Raw genomic sequence first — 24,137 nt, 5'->3', positions numbered from 1 at the left:
TAAAATATATGTATTATTATTTTAATTTAGAAATAATTAATTTTTTATTTTATTATTTTATCAACTTTTTATTTTAGAAATCTTTGATTCAATAAACTCACTTGTTCATTATGTAAAAAGAGAATAAATTCTCTCAATTGTTAAAATAAATTGAATGTGTAAAGTATAATTTTTAATCTTTTATTATTATTTTTTTATATTTATTTTTTGTTCCACTTATAAAATTAGTTGTAAAAGATCACACTTTACTCCCATAATCATAAAAAAAATGAAGAGAATCCATCATGTACAAAGGGTTAGAACTATAAAAGCCATGGTATTGGGGAAAGGGAACTCTAGTAGGAAATTAATTACACCACTAATTTATTAGATATCCTTCAATACTATATTCATATGTATTTTTGCAAGTAATATTGTTAAATGTGATATTTTATTATGAATAATATTATATATTTAAGTTTTTTATTAATTAAGTATAATTAAATTAGTCTAATATAATAAAAATTAGTTATAATTAATATTATTTTAAATTTTATTATTTAATTTAATTAAATTTAATTTATAAAAAAATTTAAATATATAATATTACTCTTTTATTATATTAAATATTTCTATATGTTTTTTAGTCTCATCTAAAAATTTTACAATGAAAAAAAACATACTTCATGATTTGAGAAAAATTCAATTCAATTCAATTTGGGTATGTTGTTGCTTTTGTAAAGAATTTAAATAAAAAATCATATTTTAGTAAGTTATACAGTTTGTAAAAGGATTGTAAGTATAACCATTGCAATTAATTTTTTTATTTTGTTTCTAAATAATTGTCCTAGATTAATAGTCAACCATTCAGGTTAACTCCTTAACACCATTAACATAGATGGATGGAACCCATTGCAATATTTTGATGAGATCGTTATATTGGATCATTTTGAGGAGTTCCAATTTTTGAAATATCGTTTTTTATTTAGATGTGTGGGGTTGCAACACGAATTCTGGGTGAAGAGGAAGAAGAGGAGAGCAAATGATCAAATTAGTCTCTAAAAAATTATTTATTATTTAAATTGGTCTTTGAATTTTTTTTTTAATCAAATTCATCTTTTAAATATTTTAAATTAGTCATACTAATCATTTTGTTACTTCCATTGCTAACAGTGTCAGAATTTATTGATGTGGTACGTTAAATAACATCACAACACATACTTAATAGTTTTAATTGATTATTAACATAATTAGTTTATGAAATTAGATCAAATCAACTACAAATCGAGGAATTCATTTAATTAAATTTTAATTTAATTTAATTTTATAAAATTATTATATTAATAGTCAATTAAGACTATTAGGTGTGTATTGTAGTATCACTTAATATGCCATATTTGCAAATTTGACACCATCAATAAAGAAAGTAACGAAAAGACTAACATGACTAATTTAAAATCATTAAAAGACGAATTTAATTAAAAAAATTTTTAAAAACCAATTTAAAAAACGAGTAATCTTTCATAATCTTTCATAAACTAATTTGATTATTTATTCAAGAAGAGTATGATAATTTATCTTGAAGGAAAAGTAAGTCCCTTGCCAAAGAAAGTAATCATCAAAGTTCAAACTCAGCTATCTAACTTGAATGGTTATTACAAATAAGAGTGACGCCACAAACATCATATCTATTGGAAGCCACTAGTTGGCAAACATCCAATTATATGAATGCATGGTAACTAGCTGTTAATGATATGTGATGCAGCTTTATTCTCACATCTAAAAAATGTTAATTTCCAGTATTTGAATTGAATCTATTGACCACTTATTTCAAAGGATCCTTATTCAGATATGTACACAAATTCTTGGATTATCCTTCAAGAATTGACAAATTCTTAGGTGATTATGTCATTTTTTTTAATAGTGGTATGCATAATATGTGTAAAGCTCAAAAGCACCTAAGAATTTCTCAAAATAATTGGAAAAGAACCAAAACAGAATGGTTTCCATCAACATGAATAAAATTTGAGGATAAGCCACTGCTAAAAGAATTCCTTTTTTGTTTTGGGTTCTTTTAGAGTTTAGAAGTGGAGAAATTCCTAAGCTGCCTCCGAAGGATCTTCCCAGTTGGAGATCTTGGTATCCTTTTAATGAAGATCACTTTCCTAACCTTCTTGTATGGAGCAACCTGCAACAAAATAGTTAAATTTGGGTAATGATTCAAGTATTTGTAAATGTGAATTCAAATATAATAGAAATTATGTATGTGCTATGAAGGAAGAACCTGCTCAGCAACATAATCTATTATTTGCTTTGCAGAAATCATGCTTCCGACCTTCCTGACCACAAATGCTACTGGAATCTCCCCGGCTGCTTCGTCCATGGCACTGAAATGGAAATCGATGCAACACTTTGCGTTAGGCTTGATCGCCAAAAATGAACTTTGAAAAGTACCACCTTATATGTATATACATCGAAACAAGTGTAAAAATTTCAATCATTCGAAACATACTGCTCAGGAACAATTGGAGAGAATACTTGCAATTTGTAAAATCAGTATACACAAGTGTTCGTGCTTACGCTGTAACTGCAACATCAACAACTTCCGGATGTGAGATTAACACAGCTTCTAAATCAGCAGGGGCAATCTGTTACATATCACATACCATGTATGAAAATATCTATAGTACAACAATTAGTTTGATTAAAAAATAGTGGCAGCATAGAAAGAATTTCATAACTCATATCCTTTGTGAATGAAGACTGTTATAAGACAAGACAAAAGTTTTAGAAATATGCAACTACCTCCTATATTCTAATCCTTTATATAAAGAAAGCATCCAATGATTTATGACAAAGGTTGCAGATTGTATAGTTTGATGGTGGATTTTCTATTGAAATAATGAAATTTCCATCCAAAATCCCCCATCTATTTGTTGGTGTTCCTATTTGAGTTTTGACTACATTTTACGCCATTCTACCATACATTTGAAGACGAGAAGCTTCTGCAGTTTACCATGTGCATAAATAAATTACTGATATTTTCTGCTGAAGGAAATATTGCTAAATATTTTATTGAACCGAGAATTTGATTATACCTGAAAGCCCTTGTATTTGATGATATCTTTCAAGCGGTCTGAAATATACAAATACCCATCCTGATCAAAATAAACAACATCACCAGTACGCAGCCAACCATCTTTATCGATTGTTGACATCGTCGCTTCCTCATTATTCAAGTACCCTGGGAAATCCACGGGGAAAAAGATATCATATTTATAATTCACTGGAAGAATACTACACATAAAGTACATGCTATTGCCATATTGTGAGTAATATGTCCATGAAACTTAGATGGCATTTTCCCATTGAAGCAAACTAAAAGTTTATATATGGCACAGTAATAAACAAGGTTAAAGCCTATTTAAAAGGTTAACACTTTACATTCTAGATATATTTGGGAAACACAGATTTATACCTTTCATGATTGCAGGTCCTCTCAACCAAAGCTCACCACTGCTTCCCGGAGGCAAGAATTCACCGCTACTCCAGTCTACAACTCTTGCCTCCATGTTTGGAGCTAACAATCCTATTGACAAATAGTTGTGCAACTTTTCAGTATTGAAGCCACGTGTTCCTACCGCAGTCGACTCGGTCATTCCATAACCCTAAGATGAAACAATCTTACAATACATTCCTAAAATTTTGGAAAGGCAAAACTACCATAAATAAAAAGGGTGGTCCAGTATTTGCTATATTAGTAATGTGGAAAAGTAATGGCACAATAATAGTACTCAGTGTTTGCTATATTCAGCTCACAAATATGATCACAAAAGACAAAAATGAAATGCAGTAACTCAAGCAATTAGATAGACGATAGCAGATAATTCACAATTCACATTCTTTTAAAAGTGTCACTATAAATAGTACCTGTATAAAATCAACATGAGGAAATGTTTCCACAAAGTCTTCAATAACACTTTCATTCAAAGGTGCTGCACCGCTGGAGACTTGTATCAAACTCTGCAAATTACTTCCATTAACACCCTTTCCTCTCCTTGTCAATGCTGTCAACATAGGCGGAACTACCGGGAAGTGTGTAACCTTAAACTTGTCAATTGCATTGATAACCTCATCAATGTCAAATTTCCTCATTACAATGACTGTGGAACCCAAAGACAGTAACCCCAAAGCGAAAAGCGATAGACCATACACATGGAACATTGGAAGAACAGCTAGAAACACATTGTTCAAGCAAGAGTATTCATATTGAGAAGCTTCAAACCTCACAAAAAGCTCAATCATAGAAATAAGGTTCTTATGTGTTAGAACAACTCCTTTGCTCACCCCAGTCGTCCCTGAAGAATACAATATAGCAGCAGTGTCCTCCTGTCGAATCACTGGCCTCATCGAAAAACCAAATTCACCAGAAATCATGTTACTAAAACATGAGAAACAATCAAGCTTCAAACCCTCCTCATTTTCTGGCACAGCAACAACGGGAATTCCTAATGGTTCTAGTTTCTTGAAATTTTCAGGCACAGTGAAAGCAAAACTCACACCACAATCTTTGATTTGTTTATGTATCTCTGAGACACTACTTAGAGGGTTCAATGGTGCAACAACAGCACCTAAACACAGAACACCCAAGAACACAATGGGATAGTAAATGGAATTTGGAAGCAAAAGCAGAACCACATCACCTTGTGAAACACCCATTTTGTGAAGACCATAGGCCATGGATTTGACAAAAGGTTGCAACTTTGAGTAAGAAACTGAAGACCCAGATGAGGAATCAACAAGGGCTGAAACCCCATTATGGCGGTGGGAAAAGACGAAGGAAACAAGGTCCGTAAAAGGGTCTTTGGGAAGCTCCAAAGAGAGGTGTTTGCTACGGTAAATTCCATTTTTTGGTGAATACCAATGAGGGTACGTGATGAGCGTGGTGCTTATTCTGCTATGTGGCATGTCAAAGTTCACATTTGCAGCCATTAGTTCAACTTCAAGAATAAGAAGAAGAATTGAAGAAGAAAAGAGAAAGAAAAGGGAAGCTGGAAAAGAACCAAAAGGGGTTTTCTTTTTGGGCTTGCTTCGCTTTTGTTATGGTTTGAGTTGAATTGAGAGAATGTTTGAATGGGTTTCAGTGAATATTTATATGCAACTGTTTATGTAAGGAAACAGAAACAGAGCAACGTGCCAATGCAAAGCTTCAAGGACCACATACCCGCTTTGTGGAACTCAGATTTCATTTATTTATTCATTGATTGTGTGGTTCAAAAAGAAAATTATAAAATTGTTATTTTGAAATTATAATATTTGAAATTAATTATCCTCTCTAGCTTTTTATTGCTACTCAACCAACGACCTCTTTCCACAATAGCCAAACTCAAACCTTCAACACCATTCCCTTCCCCCTTTCAAAATCAACCGATTGGATTATCAAAACAATCAATTAAATTTCAGATTTTTCATTTTTCATAACTCAATTGATTGGACTACAGATTATTATCACAAAACAATCGATTGAAAATTGCAAGGCAGTATAATTTTCACAAAAATCAATCAATTAGTTATATTACCCAATCGATTAAACGATGACTAAAATGTAGATTTTTTATAATTCAATCGATTACTTATACTACCCAATTAATTGAATGCTTCAAACCAATTTGAGGTTTCACAATTTAATCGATTGATTGTGTTACCCAATCAATTGAATTTGACAAATCTACGTTTGAGAATCTCATAATTTATGAAGTTTAAGGCCAAAATCTAGCATAATCCCATAATTTATACAAAACTACAATAAATCAATATTTTTAAATTTTAATAAATTAATAAAAAAAACAACATGTATTATAGTATTTTATATATTTTTTCTTATAATTGAAAAATTATAATTCGTGTAATTGACACGATTAAAAAATCAAAATTTAAATTATAAATTTTAATTTATCTATTCATAACATAAACTATTAAACTTTAAAGACTTAAAATCCAGTATTACAAACATGACAATGTTACCCTATTATAATTTACTTTCTTAATTCAAATAAAATTATTCAATTTGATTTATTATTTTTTAAAAAAAATAAATGACATGATTATTTATAATTTTGATACTATTTCACTTATTTTTCTTTAGAAATATATATATTTTTTGATTCTGTAATATGTCATAAGTTCATTTAGAAAAATAAAATGACTAAATGTTATATAAAGTATAAATTTTTTATTTAATAATGACTTTTATGAAAAATTATATGAATGAAAAGTTATTATTTGTAATTTCAGTAGTATCACTTGATCATGTGTACATATATAAAATTTTCAATTCAAATTTTAAGAATAAAAAAATTACTTTTTAATTTAGATATGGAAGGACGGATGGTGTAGGACGCAGTTATGGAGTATATAGGTATTTTATGTAATTGTGGTGTCAAGAATAAAAATCAGACCGTTCGATTTTTTAAACACAAATCGGAGGATCCGATTACCTTAGTCAAAATTTAAATTTTTTCTTCCACACTAATCGAATAGGCTTAATTTTTTTTGCATCCAATTTCTTTATCCCTTGTTTCAAAAAAAACTGTTCTACGTCCATATCTAACACCCACATTCTCCACAACAATGCACAACACACATGCTTCTCATATCTAAAAAAATGAACCTAAAAAATTATATATTTTTTAGAAAAAGGCCAACAAATTATGAATACACTAAAGAGACTAATCCTAATATTCCAAAATCCAAACATATATATGTAGGTGATCGATATTTTTTTATTTTTTCTTTCTTTTAAATCAACACTAGCAAGTGATTCATCATGTATATATATAGGGGAATGCTAGGGAACAATAAAAATTTTGAACAATATGAACAACCACCAATCAAATGAAAATACACTACATTCTAATTTAATGCTATTAATTAAATTTACTTTTTTAATTCTATTAATTCACATTGTTTACACATTGTTCAAAAATCTTGTTGGTTACCTATACTTTTTCATATATTAAATAATTGAAGAATTAAACATAAAATTTACTTTAAATATTAGAATCCATGGTTTGTTGTAGTTTTGTATAAATCTTGGGATTTTTCTGGGTGTTGGCTTTTAACTCCATAAATCATGGATTCTCAAATGTTTAACTCTATTTCGTTTAAAATTATTCTTTATTCTACGATTTGTGCTTACCATAACGATTTATGCACCGGAGAATATATAAGCATAAATTATTGTATTGAACAACCACTAATCAAATAAAAACACATTATATTTTTAAATTATTTACCTAAATTTTAATATTAAAATAATCATTCATACACCTAGTAAAATGAACATCCAATATATGTATTATTCACATTGTTTAATATTTTCATTATCTACCTATACTCTTTTTTTTTTTAAAACTAATACAGAAGCAACGACTTACATCAAAAGTGGGAGGACAGAAATGTTGTCCTTTCTCCTTTAAGACAATTTAATAGTTTTTACTCTTATTTAGTTTCTTTAAGGTCTAGTATTTAGGGTTTAAAAAAAATAAAAAATAAAAAAGTGAAATTTTTTATTGTGAACGATTTGAGAGTTAACTTGTGCACACTGATTGAATACATTATTGCTAGTATGATCGTATTTTTTTTTCTAGTTTTCAGTGGACCATTTTTTAAAATTATTATTGATCACATTGTGTGTGAAAATATTATATAATGTCTAGCTAAAATTCATACCTAAAGTTTTTACTCTTAGAGTCTTAGGTTTTTAAATCAATTTATGAAGTTAGGCACTCATATCTAGTTGTTTGCATGTTAAGAATTTATAAATAATTTTATATATTTGACTAAATTATTAATAATAAAACAGTAATTATTAATTATAAATAAATGACAAATAAAAGTCAAATTTTTATAAGTAATTAAAATGCAATCATTGTATTTGATAAGTTTCGTTGTGGAAAAAAAGTAATATTTATTTCTAAAACTTTCATATTTTCCAAAATGTAATCATATTTATTTAATGGTCAATGAGTTATAACTCAAATAACATAGTATTCTTATACTCGTCTAAGAGGTTGCGGGTTCTTATAGCTCAAATGGCATAGTCTCCACATAAGGTTGTGGGTTCGAGTCTCCTATCTTTGGTAAAAAAAAAAAAAAAAAGAGGTTGCGGGTTCAAGTTTTTCTATTAAAAAAAAAAATCCTATTTATTTAATGAATAAAAATAAGGTTCCTGATATCTTTTCGTTAAAATAACCCATAGCATTTTATAATACCCGTCTAGACTTTTATAATTAAGAGAATATTTTAGTCTTTTATAATAAAATTTAATACTTTTTAAATCAATTAAACACTTTTAATATTAAAAAAACATTATAATCATTTAAAGTTAGTCCTAAATGGTGTAGTTTAGTCGTTTTAAAATCAACTCCGATTTTTTTTTCTTTCTATGACAAATGAAATAACCTTAATCTTAAAAGAGGTATTTTAACATTTTAAAATTAACTAAATAAGTATTTTAACCTTCTAAAATAAGAATCAAATTTTTATTTTCTAATTCATTTAAACAACTTTAATTCAAAAAAATATATATTAATTTTTTTAAAATTACTCTTAAAAGAAGCATTTTAAATTTTAATCCTTTTAGAATATGATGATTTATGATTATAGGCATTGCACAACAGCAACACTACTAAGTAGAAGTAAATACGCCAATGAATTATAGCTCAAATGACATAGTCTCTCTATACTCAATTAAGAGGTTGCGGATTCGAGTCTCCTATCTTTGGTAAAAAAAAAAAAAAAAGAAAGAAGTAAATACCAAAAAAAGAAAAAGTACAAAATGATTACTTTCTAGGCTTCAAACTATATTATCAAGTGAAATTCTGCCTACTTAAGCCACCACATATTTGAAAAGAAATCATATCATTTACATAAGAACCAAAAAACCATATAATTACAGTTGCAATGGTAAAACTTTAAATGGCAAAACACTAAGTTAACCCAATACTAAAGTTCATATATGTTATTCTGAGTTCAAGGTTCTCCTTGATAGTGATAACCATAATGGAGATGAGAGGGTTCATGGTAGTAATAACTAGGTGATGAAGTTGGATAGTCATTATAATGAGGTGGAGAAGGTTCTTCAATATGATGATGATGGGATGCAGAAGGGGAGCTATGCTCACTCATCAATGGAGGACTAGCTGCATGAGTTTCATGTTTGTCTACTCTTACTTCAATCCTTTCCTCTTCTTCAACCTCGAACGACCGGAAGATTGGATGCAAGTACGCGTCTGCTAGATATGCCTTGATGTTTAAGTCAGGTTCTGTGGATTTCTCTAACAAATCCTTTGACATTGCCTCCTGAATACACATGAAATAGAAATCAGTTTCCAAATATAGGAAATCCAAGGCTTGTTCAGGTTCTGTTTTCATTTTCTATTTTCATTCTTTAGTGTAGAACAGAAAACAGATGTTATCATTTTTTGTTTCTTTCTTGGCAAAATCCTAAAAGCAAATAACATTAAAAATGAAAAACCATTAGAATTCTTATCTATCTCCTAAGGTTTGTTATCCTTGACTAGTTGGCAAGTTGTAATATATTGGCCTATTGCATATAGTACCATATCATATCATACCTCAAGAGGGTACTTCCTGAATGCAGGCTCGAATCGGCTCCGGCAGTAGACATGAAATACATATGTCAACGCCGGTAAGATAACGAGCAACGGGGTAGACTTAGCCGCCTTCTTGGTGCTAAGCAGACCCAACAGGAGGAGCTGTGATATTATCAAGCTTGCTATGATTCTGCTGTGAACATGAGGCCAAAATGCAGCAGCACTTTCATACTGTTGATTGTAGACATTGATTATCTGAATAATTAACATATAAACTCATACTCAGAAAATACACAAAGATGAATGTATTCTGAATCAATGCATTTACATAAACATAAATGAGTTTGTGAACCTTCAAGCAAATTATCATTTCACATGCAGCATAGACACTCCAAAAACTAGGTGAATCTGAGCTTAAGATGTTATGAGATCATATTGATAGAGATACCGACCTGATGACGGTAAACCAGATATGCAAAGGCAAAGAAGACAACGATGAAAGGGAGAAGGAGCGGCGTCACCACGGCATACACAATTCCAAGAAGGAAGTATAGTTGAAGACTTGGAATAGTCTCTGGAAAGTCAACACTCCCGGGGTCCATTGCCTTTCCTCTATCTCTGTCAGTTTTAACTAAGAACATGTTCTTGAGATGATAGATAACCAATGGCTTTAATCTGAGGATCTCACCAGCAATTCCAGCCCAGCCATCAACCATTATGTATGTCATAAAGAAGGTGGCCTTCATTGGAATCGAAACTCCGATGGTTCTAGGAATCCTGTTACCAATAAGTAGAAAAGATCAGTCACATTGAGTATTATGAGTTCATTAAGAACATAGGAATGAAACATTATAATAGGTTGCCTATTGAAAAATTGCCAAATATAGTATAAACATTCAAAAGAACATAGGAATCCAGAACAAACTCAAGTAACAATCGAGAAAGAAGTTATACTGTGTAGCTGACTGGTGAAGGAACGCATGCAGCTGCTCGAATGCAGTTCCAGTAATAATACTTCCCAGGAAAACATTTACAAGCATAAAATAATAATATTTCGATGCAGTCTTCCGCTCTAGCGTTGACAATGCAATATACCCCTCAATTTTCGACATGATCATCAGAACGGTGGGAAGAATATATAAGAATATTTTAAGGGCTAGACCAGGGAGAAAACCTTGTAGAAATGACTTGATGAATTTCCTGCACAAAGCCAAAGAAAATTTTGTGAACCAAAGTAAGAAGCAAGTTATCTAAGAGAAATTTGTGTAGTGATTATAAAACAAGATAAGAAAAAGAATAGGCAATGGTAAGTAAGGAATAATAGCCAATTTCAATGCCTTCAAGGCATAATAGAGAGAACACTAGATCTAGAATTCTGATCCATTTCAACAACTAAAATTAACAAATCAAAATCAAGGATGCAAAGGTGGTAATAGACTTAGGTCCACTTACAACTCTATCACAGTTCTGAGGAAAGGAGCAACTCTTTCAAGACCCTCCAAATTTGCAAGGGATTGCACAAAGGCAATGGGAATCATGTAGAAGAATATCAAGGCAAATACCAAAGCTGTTATCACGAATTTTCGGATGGTCAAAGAAACGAATGGAATGGCCAGGTTTCGCCAATATACATCACGAGGCTCTGGAGCCCAATCAGTCAACCAGAGAGTAGGATTTTTGCTTTGTTGGGTTTGAGCACAGACCGATGCCCCCCAACGCGAATCGAATGAAAGAAAAGCAACTGGCAAAACAGATTTTGAATCTTTTATAACTCTCTGGCGCTCTGATATCATCTGCAAAAGATGTAGCTCAATGAACACAAGCAAAATGCAAGTAGTCCTGAAAGGACTATGAAAGGAGGTATCTATGAAGACTTAACATGCAAAGAAAATAGAATGAAAACATGAATTACCAATGTATCAAGGTCCTTAATTACTTGTTTGTAGTACTCAATAGCATCAACTTTCCGACCCAGAAGACCTAAAAAGCCGGTCTATAAATCAAGACAGGATAACAATATCAGGGATCAGAACAAATTTTCACAAAGTCACTAGACAAATTGCTCGAGTTCATACGAATCACATACATTGACAGTTGGTCTCTTCTTGTCAGGATGCCTATCAAACTTTAGCTGGTAATAGTCCAGCCAATTTTGAAGTCTCTCTCTTCTTCTCACAAGCTTGGCAAATTTGTTTGCATTGTAGACCCCCTGGAAATTAAATGCAGAAAAATATGAATATGATGTTCTGCAAAGAAATGTTTTGCTCAATTAACTACATCATTGCTCATCAATTAACTTATACAGTGAAGAATATAATGAAAATTATTACCTGGTGTCCAATATAATGATTAGGGTGGTTTGTTTGAAAGAAGCTATCCACCGTTTCAGATATCGAGTGGCCAGAAATATGAGGGATATTTCTGACAACTACCTGCAACAAGCATGAAAAACATGAATCTGTGAAATGGAGTTTCAAAGCAAATTAGGGAAGCGAAACCAGAACTAGGATATGCAACTCACTGTGAATTGCTCTACACGCCTGCGTTGTGAGGCGAAGAAAGCCAATCTCATTGATGCTACATTATCATACTCCTTGTAAAGCAGGAAACAAATCCATGCTGTGAACAGGTATTCTAATCCTATGTGAACGAAAAATCTGAAACAAACAAGTAACTGTATTAGTACTAAATCATAGTACCAGCAATATGTACTGTATCTGTAATTAAAACAGTAACCATACCTTGTGGATTTAGGAGGAACATTCGATATTGAGAGTTTATCAATGTTGCTCACTACCAATTCTTTTCGTAAGAAAAACAATGTCCCACTTGACACATTTACTGGAATCAAAATCAGGAGTGCCACCACAGTCACTGGAACAAAAATCTTTATGCTGCAAATATAAGAAAAAATAAACAAGATTGAGAATAAGCATGGCACAGTAGAATAATTTGAATAACAAAGTTAATTTAAAACTAAAAGTAGCTGCTTCTACTAATTTTCATGATGTGCAAAAAAGATACACTCCCTCTGCATATTGATAATTCATTTTCGGTGCAATTTATATCTATACAAACTAATTTAATATAAAACTGTGTGGAGTAACTATACTAATTCTGAAATTCCAAGGACTGTGTAAATATAATAAACAGAAAAAACCGCATGTGCAACCCACATAGACATAGGTAACTCAGAAAAGGTTCACATGGATAACAAACACCCAAAAGCTAAAGCTTCCACGGAAAGGCTTAGAAAAAAGCCTGTAACTAAACAAAAGAAAGTTGAAAACCACACGGCACAACTCCGAATATCACTTATTAATCAAAATTATGCAACCCTCCAATACTCCATACCATAAGCATGAAAAACTAGAGATTGTTCCTCAACAAAGTTTTCAACATGATAACCATCAATTTCACAACAAACAAAATCACAATTTCCAGAATCACATGAGAGCAGATAAGTTTCCACGACCCTTTTACTTCAAAAGAGAATATTAAAAGAAAAATGCAATGGACAATGCACCCAAAAGTGAGATAATATAAAATTCAAAGAGAGAACCAAAAAGATTAGAACTTTTCACAACCCATTATGAGTTTTGATGAAATAGCAGATAATAGTAGGACATAAACAACAATTCAGCAATATAAAAAAGAGAATTATCAATAAAGTTTGAAACTTTAAAACAACACAGGATAATGCACCTAAAAGTGAACATAAGTAAATTGAAACTTCTTTACAACCCAATATGAGCTTTGGTTAGATAGCAACTGATAGTAGGAGACAAACAACAAATAAACAATCTAGAAAGAGAATTACCAATAAAAATTGAAACTTTAAAGTAAAAGCAGAAAGCTACAAAAGGGAGAATGAATACCCAAGAGTATAGATTCTGAGAAAAGCAGCAGAGTCAAGACCAGCATGGGTAATGATCTCAGATTCACTCATCCTTAGAGCCTGTGGCATCCAATTGAGAAAAGTAAGGTAAGTTTTGAAATTGAGGTTCACAAATTTCCCAACAAAGTTTCTTGTTCCCCTTGGACTGCTCCTTCCACCACTGATATACCATTTCGGAAAATAAACTCTGTCATTGATGGGTTGAATTCTGAGAAGAGCAAAAGCCAGCAAGAATGCAAATGATGTGAGAATGTTTATGAATGCTGAGACACCAATGTCAGCTAAGGTAGCCATTGCAGAAACCACAACATAAACAACAACAACAAGAGAAAATGAACGAAGCAACTAGAAGACTAGATAGAGAAGAAGATAATGATGCGTTGAGGAAGCAAACAAAGGACAGTGGTGGGAATAGAAGGTGAAGAAGGCAACGAATAATAACTGATTCTCGTTTAACTCACACTACAGCAGAAAAAGTGGGGTTCTTTGCTGTAAGTTTAGACTTTTAGTGACATAAAACAATTGAGTAAGGTCATTAAAAAAATTGAAACTTGGGGTTCCGTTTTGATTATTTTATTGAAAAAAAAAAGGAATTGGGTGTTGGCTTATGATGAGTTAGAGTGCACTATCATCCTATAGCTAGTAGTTGAATATTTGCATGTTGCACATGGGAATGAGAAAGGACCTTTCGGGATTAGAGAGATAAAGGTAGCATAACACTAATAGCATTGTTGTGTTTTGGTGTTAACATAAGTGTATGTTTTGTTTTTTGTGTTGTCTCGTTTTGAGTTCCATGTGTCTCTTTTCCTGCCGTTGGATTTAGGGGTGAGCACGGGTCGATTTGGTTCGAGTTTATAGTAAACTTAGAATCGAACCGATCAAAATATAATTGGTTTGATTTGGTTTAAATTTGTATTTTTTTGTACATGTACCCGAATCAAACCAAACCGATTAAGAATGAATTTGTTCGGTTCGGATAATTGGGTACCCGATGACTTCAAAATTCATAAAAAAAAATCAAATTTTTATCTTAAAAATTCAACAAATACAATAAACATGTAATATCAATAGAAATAATCCAAACATCTTAAACACCAAATGCATTAAAAACTGAACTCATTAAAATTCAAACATATTAATAATGAATAATCATTGTTTAATTAAAAACCATATATATTTTTTTATTTTTTTCTTTAATTAATATATGATCGGGTTCGCGGATTGATTCGGGTTTCGCACCCCCAAAATCGATATCCGAACCAATCACTAACAAAAGTCATCGGTTTGGTTCGGGTTGAACCTGATTATCCGTTGGTTTCGGAACCAATTTAATTGGTTCGGTTCGGATTCGGACGGGTAATCGGGTACCCGGATAAATACGGAGAGACTATATCATTTGAGATATAACTCGTTGCAACATAATAATAGTAGTTAAATATACGTATAGATATTTTTTGTATCAAATTAAATTCACTTTAATACAAGAGTATATAATTAGTTGGTGGATTCACAAGATTTTTAAAATTGTGTTGTTTATGTAATTGTCCCTTGGTGCATGCTAATGAAAATCAATGATGGTGTCACGCATCAAAGAGATTGGGAATTAGTAGAAAGCAAAAGAAAACATATAAAAAAGGAATGAAAGGGACTAATCTTTTTGGGGTTTATGTCTTACTTTACCGGAATCTTTTCAATGGGAAAAAAAAAAGTTGGTGTAATAATGATGGAATCGCTATATTCACGGCAATAAATCGGTGATGTTAACCCATATGCATATGCACAAATTATTCTGCCTTATCCCCCAATATAAGAAGATAATAATCCGTATGATTGATTTATTCTGACAAAACGTAATCTATATTATATTTTAAATTTTGGTACACTATCATTGCCGAATATATTTATTATTTAGTTAATGTCAAGGAAATAATATTTAAAATTATTTTATATAATATAATAATTATAATTTTATATACATAATATTTATAATTAATAAATATCAAATAAAATAATTTTATATTATTTAAATAGTTTTATCTAAATTCACTTTTTGATAAGTAGAAGGTTGATAATTAAAGAAAAAAAAATAATTTTTTACAGTATTTAAATTTTTAAATTTAATTATTTTGTTAGTCTTTATAATTTTATAATTTCGTATAATTTTTTTAATTAGATTTTTATAATATTTTAAATTTTATAATTAAATTTTTTTAGTATAAAAAATATTAGAATTAACAGAATATTTTTTGCAAATTAAAAGTATCTATAATTAAAAATTTAATTAGATCTTTGATCACATATTTTTTAGCAGAAATATTCTGATAGTTTTAGGGTTTATGACATGAAAATAACCTAATCATAAAATTAAAAATACTATAAAGACTCAATTAAAAATAAAAATAATATAAGAATATAATTTTAAATTTAATAAAATTATAAAAAATAATAAAATAATTAAATCAAGTTTTTAATGACAAAATAATGTGTTTGGATAATTTTTTAGAATAAAATTTAACATTCAATGGATTTTAACAAAAAAATTTTGTTATTAAAAATGAGGAATTTCATTTTCCCATAAGAGAATGAATTTTAAATTATTCTTCTCTCTAACTCATTTCAAAATGTATTTATATGCATTAATTAACATTTATAATTAATAAATGACAAAACCACATATTTTGTTAATGAAGGAATCTTATTATTTTTTTCAAATGAAGCCTTTTGAAAAGACAACTAATATAATTACTTCAACCTAATATTAAGTAGCCACTGCCTGAAAAATGCATCAAGCTCAATCAGGCATGCTAAGGTATTTAAACAGAGTATTAGATTTAAAATAAGAATCATGCTGTTCAACCACATATTTTTAGTGTTTATAATTTTACATATTTATTATATTTAATTATTGTATTTATTCTCACGATAATTGATAAACACAAACAAAAGCCAAAAAAGACAAGAACCTAAATGTTTAAATGGTCACCATTTTTAACGTACAAGTAATATTTTTGTTATATTATATATAAATTTTTTTGTTATTAAAAATCTTGTTTCTAGTTAAGGTCTGTTGATGCTGTGTTAAGCAATTCAGTTCATGTATCTCACAAGAACTTGATAAATTCCATACTGATAATGCCTTTATTCTCTACTCTTTTCTGTTTTTCTGGTATTGAATTTATTGCCAAAGATTGTACTATAAGGTAGCGTTTGGTAGAGAGATAGAGACAGAAAGAATGAGACTGAGAGACAGAGACTAAAAGACAGAAATTGAAATAAATCTTAGTATTCTGTTTGGTGCAAAATGGGAGACAGAAATTAAAACAAGAATGAAACTCTAATTTAATTTGCACAAAAGGTAAAATTGGAATTAATTAATTGAAATGAGGGTATTTTAGGTATAAAATGTTATTAAAGTTTCAGTCTCCATCTCTAAAAATTTTAATCCCCTGTGTCCCTACTTTTTGGAGGTACTGAAATACTGAAATTTTAGAGACAGAGACAGAAATTTTAGTACCAATCTCTGAACTAACAAACATAATACTGAGTCTCAGTCTCTCAGTCTCTGTCTCATTACCTCAAAACAAACGCTACCTAAATATTGTAAACTCTTATATAATCAATCAATGAGGAAATTCAGATAATCACTTTAATTCTTTTCTTCTTCTTTACACAGACTATTCATTCTTTTTTACTCTTATTAATACATAAACAAGATTCTAAGAGTTTCTTCCATTTTCTTCTTGTTCCATTGAGTTTCTCATTCTCACATAGACTCCAATCAATCATGTCTTTATCTGATAGTGATGGAGATAGGAAAATTTTGTACAGACCCTGCTTTTTGCAAAGGTTCCTTCAATATTCAAGATAGACATCAGAGACATGGTGATAAAGTTGTTAAAGGATTGAAGTGTCAGTCAAAAGCTTGTAAGAATATTTATGGTAACAATAACTTTGCTGAAAATGGGGTTAAAGACAAAGAAGAGGCTGCACTACCCCAAGCAGTGCAGCAAGTTGATCTTCATCAAGAGTTTTGGCAGCAACAACAATCACAGAAGCAAAAGCAGTGGCAGCAACATGGTAATTTGATCAGTTAAGGCAACAAAAGTATGAGATTTCTGTTAGTCAACAAATAATTCCAATGACTTTGGATCCACTAAGAAGGAAATAGGTGGCAGCAGAACCATTCCATTAACATATGGCTCCTAGAACTAACGAGCTAACTACTGGACCAATCTAGTTTAATTGAAGTTTATTTGAATCTAGAAATGAATTCGATATGTTTTTGTTGATGATTGATTCTTTTTTACTGCTTGTTCAAATCTGAACTAATTTTGGTTTATTTGTGTGTTAATTGAGGTTCACTTGATGCTGGTGATAAGTATTGACTAAATCTTTTATTTCTTAAGTAATTCGATTCATTTCTTAGTTTAATTGAGGTTCATTTGGATTCAGAAATGAATTTCATGTGTTTTTATTGATAATTTAGTTTTTTTACTGCTTGTTCAAATCTAAACTAATTTCGATTCATTTGTGTGTTAATTGAGGTTCACTTGATGTTGCTCATAAATATTGATCAAATTTTTTATTCTTTAAATAATTTTGATTCATTTCTTAGTTTAATTGAGATTCATTTGGGTCTAAAAATAAATTTAATGTGTTTTTGTTGATGATTGAGTCTTTTCTTTTTTTTTAACCAAAGAAAAATGAAATTATTCATTATCACTTTATTCAATTATATTAGATTTCATTTCATTCCATTCAATTTGTCTTGAAAGTCATCTCAACCATTGGGACAAATTGTTTATCGACAACACACTTGGACTGCAAATAAACTGAAATATTATTATAACAACACCATTGTGTAATAATAAATGAACTGAAAATTGTCTATTCTATAAACTCGGAAACTCATGCATTCTATTCAAATTCAAATTTATAAACAACATTGATTTTAGCAAAGAATGATAAAATTATTTATTATTACTTTATTCAATTGCATTAGATTCTATTTCAGTCCATTTAATTCAAAATTGTTGAAGATGATGATAACGAGAGAGATAACAAAAAAGGAAAAGAAGAAAAAGAAGACGCAACATCATCAAAAGAGAAGAAGAAGGAGGAAGAAGAAAGAATAACCTAGAAGAAGAAGAAGCTGCAACAGGAGCATAAAACAAAAAATGTACGCGTGTATGTAAATGACTTGATTGACTTTAGTTGCTAATATAACTTGGATGCGGAGTATTATTATAAAAAAATTAGCTTTTTTAACCATTTAAAATAATATGACAATTTTTTTAAATTGTTTATTTTTTTTTATTATGTATGTGTGTTTTTTTTTTTCATCTCGTAAATATTAAATATGATAATCTCATTAATTTAATACATTTCTATCAAAATGTATAAATAAATATTTAAAATTAAAGTCAAATGGTGTCGTGGTGTAGTTGGTTATCACGTCAGTCTAACACACTGAAGGTCTCCGGTTCGAGTCCGGGCGACGCCATTGTCTTCTCTTTTGAGCTAATGAACATAAAATGGATAAGTATTTGTTATTCTACTTGTAAAAGGCCAAACTACAAATCATGGCCATTGATAGGACCTGAATTTATCACCACATTCGAAATTATAAATTTTTCTTCCTAAATAGGTTTAGCATATTGACCATCTATGATAAAAACCACATAAAGTTGTCAAAAGTAAAATGGTAAATGCTCTTCTCTTCAAGGCTACAACTGTCAAGAGTCTCCTTATCAATGGTAGGTAATTGCAAAATATGGTAGATATCATCATCTTCAAACTTTATGAACTTTGTTAGGAGATAAACATAATAGTATATTAGAGTAAGAATAATAAGATTGACACAAGAAAATTGATGTGATTTGTTTTAACACAAGATAAGTAATAACTCTACCTAAATTAGAATCTCTACTAAAATATTAAAAGGATGATAAAATACTCAAATTATCTTAAATTTTAGGTATATATAAAATACTTTGCAATAATAAATCAAAATGCATATATTTTCAATTCTTAAAGAGAAATAAACAAAAATAAAATATTTGTTACCAATATAAAGTTAATATAAAAAGGTTTACACAATCTTTCTTTTTTTTTAACCAAAACCAAAAGAAGGAAGGAGTAACAATCCCAAAATTCTAATCTATAAGTTTTTAATAGTGAAGTTTTCTAACTCATTCTCACGCTCTTTCATTCTATAGCCTTACATTGTGAAGTAACTTTGAAGTATTAAACTTTTTGCTTTTATACAGGCAACTAATGTGAACAAGTTAACAAGAATATGCACAACATATTCATGTGAACATACAAAATTTAGGCTTTTTTATATAAATAAATAAATAAAAATTTTTATTTATCAAAATGCGTACTAACCAGAATAATTCCAAGAATACGCATGGCCATTTCAAGGATGACGCATGCGAAGTGGATTTATACTCCATTTCAACTTTAGCGACCACAAAATGGAGCAGACAACAACAGTAAAATTGCAGCTCGCCCTCCTCGCATCTGTCACGCACGAAATGGACCAAGTCAGGCTTGGCGCACACGACTTGGTCCAACTCAGGGGCAGCAGCAACGAATTGGCCCAAATCAGTGGCGGCCTCCACGAAATGGGGTTATCGTGACTGGCGCACACGAATTGGGGTGTGTTTGGTAAATACATTGGAAGTACAAGAAGCACGACGCTGTAATTTTTATTTGGTTAACTTTTTACGTCTAAACGCGAACTTAATTGTAGCTTTTGTTTCACTTGATAAATTAAAAAGTTAATTGTCATTCTACCAATCTTGCCATTTAATCTCATTTACAATAAATAAAAGATACAAGAAATAATCATCAGAATTTTTGAATTTTTTTTATGGCTATGCTTTAAAAATAAATATTTTTTTAATATTATTATTAGTACTCTTTGTTAACTTTTAATTTTTATCATTTTTTATTTATTTTTCTTGTTAATAGTATGAATATTTTTTTTAGAGTTTTTTTTATGTTTACTTATGTATATTATTATATTTTTTAATAGAATTTTTAGTATTTATTGTTCATATAAATTTTTTTAATTATTTTGAATGATGTAATATTGTAATCCAAACAATATTTTATTATAATCTACTTTGATACAAAATTACCAAACATAAATCACGTTAACACCAACTCATTTTTTATCAAAATTAATTTGTAAAATTAATTCTCGTTTGTAAATTCTAATCCAAACACACGTAATGAAAGCTGCTGAAGTTCAGATGGCACCGGTACCACTGTATTGGCAACAATTTCTTGATGCTGCCCCTGATAAGCTCAATTCGCTGGCGCCAGGCATTAGATGGACCCCATTTCGTGGACGCCACACCTGAAATGGTTCCTAATGCTGTTTGCTCCATTTCGTGGTCGCTGAAGCTGAAATGGAGTACAAACCCACTTCGCAAGCATCATCCTTGAAATGGCATGCGTATTTTTGGAACTATTTTACCTGATACGCATTTTAGTAAATAAAGATTTTTCTATATTTATTTATATAAAAAAGCCCAAAATTTAACTTGGTACAATATGCATGTAAACACATAAGTTGCATTCATTTATGTCATCAATCATATATATTTGAACACACTTCTTGCATTCATAATCAACAATTTGGCGATCTTTGATAATTTGATCATGCATGTTCATATTCTTCCAAAACCACCATACACAAAAAATTTCAGTTCCTTTATTGTTGCTTTTATAACAATTACATGCTTATGTTGATTATGTTGGGTTTTTTCTCTTTTTTGTGAGGTCTAAATTCAATTTTTTGGGTGTTTCTTTGTATCTATTGTCTCTAATCAGATTTTTAGGGTCATTTTGAGAGTGAGAGTATAATGATCAAAATGAGAGAGAAGAAAAAAAAATAGAATTCTCATTTCTTTGCAAAGTAGTAAATTTCAAGTAACAGTTTCTCACTCGTTCACCGTTGGATCGACTTGAAATTTGAATTGCCTCATCTTATTTTTCATTCTGGAGATGTTCATTGGAGGTTTCCAGTCGGAGAAATTGGCTTCGCAAGAGAGAAAATAGATGTTTCGTTTTTATACATAGCAATCTTTGAACAAAAGTTTCTCATTTTTTCACCGTTGGATCGACGTGAAATTTGTACTGCAGATTCTTCTCATCTTGTTCTTCATTCTGGACGGTGGAAATATTGATTGAAGGTTTATAGAGAGAGAAATAGGCTTCGGACAGCAGCTCTATTTTTGGATATTTTTCATCTTCTTGCTTCTCATTTATAAGCTTTGGTATTTTGATATTTTGGCTGGTTATATGCACGTTAAAATCTCAGTGTGTTCTTGGTATTACTTTACTTGTTATATTTGTTTATTCATAGTTGCTACCATATTGTGTTATAAGTGCTTTCATATTATTCTTATATTGGATATTTGTGTTGTTTTCACTCTTTGGCTCTTTCAAATGAAGGACTTTAGTTTAGGACGGGTGAGACCTTGGGATGGGATGTCTTTGTTATTAGACTTAACCATGTAAAAAAAATCACTAATACGTTTGTTAATCAATTTTTTATAAATTAAATAATAATAACAATAATAAATTTGATATTAATCAATAAATATATTAAATTAAAACTAATAAATCATGTATTTAAATTTTATAATTACCAAAATAATCCTTTTATAGATTATATATAAATAAAAATATTTAAAAAGAAAATTTTCTATATCAAGTTTCTCATATGTTTTCATTGTATATAGCCAGTGACGGATCCAGAAATTTTTGTGAGTGGGGAAAATATACATAATATGATAATAATTTTTATAATTATACTTTGTTATTATAAAATATAATTAGTCTTTAAATTATCTAATCAATAAATTAAAATACTAAAATAATAATTTAAATAATAATATATAATTTAAAATTTCATTTTTTAGGTTTTATATTTTAAAAAGATTAAATAATCTTTTCATTGTCAATACAATCAAATGTCTTTTTTTTATATATGTCATTAAATAATCATTTAAAAATTCATCTCTCATACGATTACGAAATCGATTCTTTATAATATTCATATTTAAAAAAAATTTTCAACTGATGTTATCCAGAAAAAATTAAAGTTAACTTAAAAAAAACACTAATGAACAGTATTATTTTGATTTCTTATTTATTATTATTATTTATTTTACCATTTTTATTTAATAGTCAATATAAGATTAATATTTTTATTAGTCATTTTCAATTTAATATTAAAATTAGTTTAATAAGATAATCTATTTAATTTGAAATAAATTTAACAGAATAATTTTATATATTTATAATCAAATATAATAAAATATTAGGCTGAATTCTATTGACTATCAAATATTTAGATTAAATAGATATGTCATTTGTTAAATATTAAAAGATTTTTTTTGTTATTTTTAATAAATATAATATTTATTAGTTATTTTTATCACAATTTTTAAATTATTTAACGATTATTTTGTCTGCGCCTGAATCTTTTAGATATCAAATTGGTAGTTACTTCTATTTTAAAAAATAATCAAATATATATAATATATATACACGACATAACGGTAATATTCACTGAGTATATAAACATATTTTTTCAAATTTTAAATTTATTTATTAGTCACAATTATAAAATAACAAATTTATAATTATTTTACTCTTTTTTTTTAAATGTTATTGTAACAAATTCATTTGAATTTTGAATTGTTATTTGTTTACAGTAAGGGCAAATAAATTTTTTTATTATGTATTAGTCAAGGTTCTGAAAACCGGATCGGACCGGTCGGTTCGACCGGTTTAACCGTGAACTGGCGCTACAAACAGTCCGGTCTTCATCTGAAAACCGTGCAAAGAAGAACCGCGAACCGGCCAAAAACCGGCCAGTTGGACCGAACCGGTGACCGGCCGGTTATGCTAAAGGACGCCGTTTTATGATTTTAAAAAAATAAAAATAAAAAAATGAACCCGACCCGACCCGTTCGTGGAGCACCCCACCCCCTTTCTTCCCCCGACCCCATTCATTCATGATTCATCTGAATCATCTCCAATGGAGAACCCTAGCCGCCCTGAACCATAGCCCCCCTGTCGCCATCCTTCGTCCCTTGGTGTCGCCATCCTCAGCCCCAATAACCCTCCAATCTCCATCGTCGCCTGGTTCCTGCCCAGTAGCCCTCCATCTCCATCGTCTTCATCTTCTCAACACCAGCACGCAGTAGCCCTCTCATCGTGCGGTCCTCAACAGTCAACACCGGTAGCCCTCCATTGACCCCAGGTGAGTGACTCGTCCTCTGCTCATCTTCTTTGTCCTTCGCCTCTGCTCATGTTCTTCCATCGACCCCGGTAGAAACATGCATGAAATTGATACTCTGTGAACTTCCTCTGTGAACTGAACTTAGATTTCTGTTTAATTTTCTGTGAACTTCATCTGTGAACTGTTCAATTTCTGTGAACTTGCGCTATGAACTTCCTCTGCTCAGTGATCATCTTCTTCCTTCTTCGTTCCTCTGCTCAATTTCTGTTTGTAGGTTAGCATAAAAAATTAATAATCTGAAAATTAACTGGCTGTGGCTGGTCTTCTATTTTGCAGCTCAATTCCTGTTTGCTACACAATTTCTATTTGTTGGTCA

At 30.1% G+C, this 24,137-nt stretch overlaps 2 protein-coding genes and 1 non-coding gene across 4 annotated transcripts; 1 reads left to right on the top strand and 2 right to left on the bottom strand.

Moving 5' to 3' along the window:
- Positions 1-1,552: 1,552 nt before the first annotated feature.
- Positions 1,553-5,196, bottom strand: LOC107642381 (AMP-dependent synthetase and ligase family protein). The gene is made up of 6 exons (XM_016345716.3): positions 3,910-5,196; positions 3,458-3,647; positions 3,078-3,223; positions 2,560-2,627; positions 2,264-2,366; positions 1,553-2,167 (listed from the first exon to the last, which is right to left on the bottom strand). The coding sequence occupies exons 1-6, from the start codon at positions 4,969-4,971 to the stop codon at positions 2,054-2,056; spliced, it is 1,683 nt and encodes a 560-aa protein (XP_016201202.1). The 5' UTR covers positions 4,972-5,196; the 3' UTR covers positions 1,553-2,053.
- Positions 5,197-8,884: 3,688 nt separating this feature from the next.
- Positions 8,885-14,169, bottom strand: LOC107642380 (early-responsive to dehydration stress protein (ERD4)). Of its 2 annotated transcripts, none has more exons than XM_016345715.3 (11): positions 13,475-14,169; positions 12,338-12,490; positions 12,118-12,253; positions 11,927-12,028; positions 11,683-11,805; positions 11,509-11,589; positions 11,049-11,389; positions 10,551-10,796; positions 10,049-10,373; positions 9,618-9,851; positions 8,885-9,342 (listed from the first exon to the last, which is right to left on the bottom strand). In XM_016345715.3, the coding sequence occupies exons 1-11, from the start codon at positions 13,786-13,788 to the stop codon at positions 9,013-9,015; spliced, it is 2,385 nt and encodes a 794-aa protein (XP_016201201.1). In that variant the 5' UTR covers positions 13,789-14,169; the 3' UTR covers positions 8,885-9,012. The 2 variants fall into 2 exon arrangements, with proteins under 2 accessions (XP_016201201.1, XP_088344870.1); XM_088488744.1 differs by lacking the exon at positions 13,475-14,169 and adding an exon at positions 12,773-12,795.
- Positions 14,170-18,923: 4,754 nt separating this feature from the next.
- On the top strand, positions 18,924-18,997 carry TRNAV-AAC (transfer RNA valine (anticodon AAC)). Its single transcript has one exon. It is a non-coding gene; the product is annotated as a tRNA-Val (tRNA).
- The last annotated feature ends 5,140 nt before the right edge of the window (positions 18,998-24,137 follow it).

This window comes from Arachis ipaensis, chromosome B5 (genome assembly GCF_059453495.1).
Source record: "Arachis ipaensis isolate K30076 ecotype BB chromosome B5, ASM5945349v1, whole genome shotgun sequence".
Classification (NCBI taxonomy): Eukaryota; Viridiplantae; Streptophyta; class Magnoliopsida; order Fabales; family Fabaceae; genus Arachis; species Arachis ipaensis.
Note: the sequence above shows the minus strand (reverse complement) of the source record. Positions and strands in the feature narration are given on the sequence as shown.